The sequence below is a fragment of the Sinocyclocheilus anshuiensis genome, unplaced genomic scaffold (genome assembly GCF_001515605.1).
Source record: "Sinocyclocheilus anshuiensis isolate Anshui unplaced genomic scaffold, SAMN03320099.WGS_v1.1 scaffold959, whole genome shotgun sequence".
NCBI classification, from domain to species: domain Eukaryota; kingdom Metazoa; phylum Chordata; class Actinopteri; order Cypriniformes; family Cyprinidae; genus Sinocyclocheilus; species Sinocyclocheilus anshuiensis.
The window spans coordinates 763,201-765,548 of record NW_015542406.1 but is presented as its reverse complement, the minus strand read 5'-3'; the positions used below and the strand labels follow the sequence as shown (position 1 = coordinate 765,548).

General features: G+C 37.1%; 1 protein-coding gene across 2 annotated transcripts in view; it reads right to left on the bottom strand.

Annotated features, from left to right (window-relative positions):
* Nucleotides 1-49: 49 nt before the first annotated feature.
* The window catches only part of LOC107693039 (COUP transcription factor 2-like), an 8,226-nt gene continuing 5,927 nt past the window's right edge, over nt 50-2,348 (bottom strand). For both annotated transcript variants that reach the window (XM_016492280.1, XM_016492281.1), the window contains exon 3: nt 50-1,893. In XM_016492280.1, the coding sequence (XP_016347766.1) occupies nt 1,619-1,893 (275 nt within the window). In that variant the 3' untranslated portion in view covers nt 50-1,618. The remainder of the gene's footprint in view (nt 1,894-2,348) is intronic.

Here is a 2,348-nt window from a genome sequence, read left to right as displayed (position 1 = left end):
TATATATATATATATATATCAAAGGTAAAATAGGTTAGCGACCTGTGGCCATGCATTCACAGTCTAAATACATGAAAAAGAAAGGAAGAAAAAAAAACATTTGTCTTAATATGTATGTACATTACAAACAGAACTTTCAGTGCTACTAGCTAAGTCTGTCACTCATTTGAAGACATTTGTATTACCGGAAAAAATTGGCAACCACAGTTTTATTCTTAATCACATATACGTTGTATAAAGAAAAAGTCCTTGAAATGAATTGACCTATATTTACAAGAATACTGCCTCTACTTGTGTTTTATTCCCTCAAGTGAAATGAACAATTATAAGACTTACTTTGTAAATTCTAAGCGTGTTCCCCATGGTATATAGACTTCAGTAACCGTTAATAACACATTTGCGCTGTACAGGCACTTTAATGCTTTAAGTGTTGAGGGACATTTATAGGTACGTCTTATTAATACTGCTGCTTTATCATTAAAAGAATGATGGCCCATAATTTCCCCCACGTCCAAAATACAGTTTACTGTGGCAAAACACAGCGAGTGAGCGAGCGAGCGAGCGAGCGAACGAGAAGCGAGAATTCGCATGGGCGCAATTTAAGGTGGGTTCCGGTAATACATCTGAAAATATTAAGCGGGGGTCTCCTTAACGGTAAAATCAAACACGTTGTTCTACTATTTGCATTACAACCTGACGACCATTCCAGAACCCAAATATTTAAAAAATGGAGGCAAGTCGTATCTCTCAACCAAATACGATGAGATTTTGCAAATACTTTTGTGGCTCATATAACTTTTGCAGAGTGGAGTATTGCTCCTGCATCCATTTGGGAGGATAATGATTTATGGTGTCTATATCAGTTAGAAGAATAGTGTAAGACATTGGAACGGTACTAGTGCTCTGGCATTTTGTGTATTTGAGTTGATCATGAAAATAATCCCCACTCTTGTTCATTAAGGGACATCAATGGAGTAAGTGCGCTTGCAGCATTAAGCATAGCCTATATTGCTGTGGATTTAGTTTTAATTCTCGAATTCTCGAAGAACGCCTTTACATTACTGAACTGTTTTAGAATAAGTCATGGTTATTTAAAAAAAAAAAAAACACCAACTGCATACTACAGAATCACATAGGCCGGTTTGGAACCAGAAAGGAGGAACAAAAATTACAAAAACAGCTATAGATACATGGACACAGGACAATAAAGCAATTTTGAAAAAATTACTTTTTTCTTCTCTTCTTAATATTTCCAAATTGTCGCTTAAATGCACTTTATAGTTTTGCTGTCCCAGAAACGATTATTAAACTCCTTGAATTATTTTTCTCTTACCTTTTTCCCTTTTGTATTAATTTTAGTGGGTTATTTATTTATTTCTTCATTTTTGCATTTATTACAAAAACAACAAACAAACAAAAAACATTAGAACAAACTGTTCAGAATGACACTGGGAGCAATCTCTGGATTTCGAGGCTTCACTGAATGTCTCAATTTTAAAATTCACAGTCATTGTATGAAAGTCTTTCTTCGTGAAAGTAAACTCGTGTAACAGCCGTTTCCTTCTACAAAAGAAGCGCTAACTATTGTAGTCACAGCCCCTTTGATAATTCCTTCTGCCTACTGAATCGACATGTAAGGCCAGTTAAAACTGCTCCCCGACAGCAACATATCCCTGATGAGGGTTTCAATTGGGGTTTTACCTACCAATCGGACGAAAAATAATTGCTCTATGACCGAAGACGAGACTGTACGGAGAGAGGGCAAGCGCAGTAATAACTTCCCAAATCGAGTTGGCTGGTTGGGATACTGGCTCCGAACATACTCCTCCAGAGCGCACTGGGACTTCTCTTGCAAACTTTCCACATGGGCCACATCTGACAGGCCACAAGCATCTATAAGGAATGGAGAGATAATCAAATGTTTATTACATCAACTCTACACCTGGGCCATCCATTTACAAAACGACAAGGCACACTACAGTAACAAATACTATTTCACTGAGCATTGCTATTACATCAGTATATACACACTGTACATCACAATATCCTATAGCATGTAGCCTAATAACGCAATGCACAAAACATCGCTTTCTGAAAATCATACGCGCCATACGAGTTAACTTTAGCTTTTACGTTCAAATTCATACCAGATACATAAATCGTTTATACGCTGCAGTTCTGCTGGTAGGCCTACGTATTTTATAAAAGAGAGCTAACTGAGTAAACATTCCAGCGAATGCGTTGTTCTAACCCTTTTGAATCGTGACCCACGTTATCCCCATAAAAAGGACCATTTAACAGCATGTGGGTCATACTATTATGGCAAAAAGATAAACAGAAGGACAATA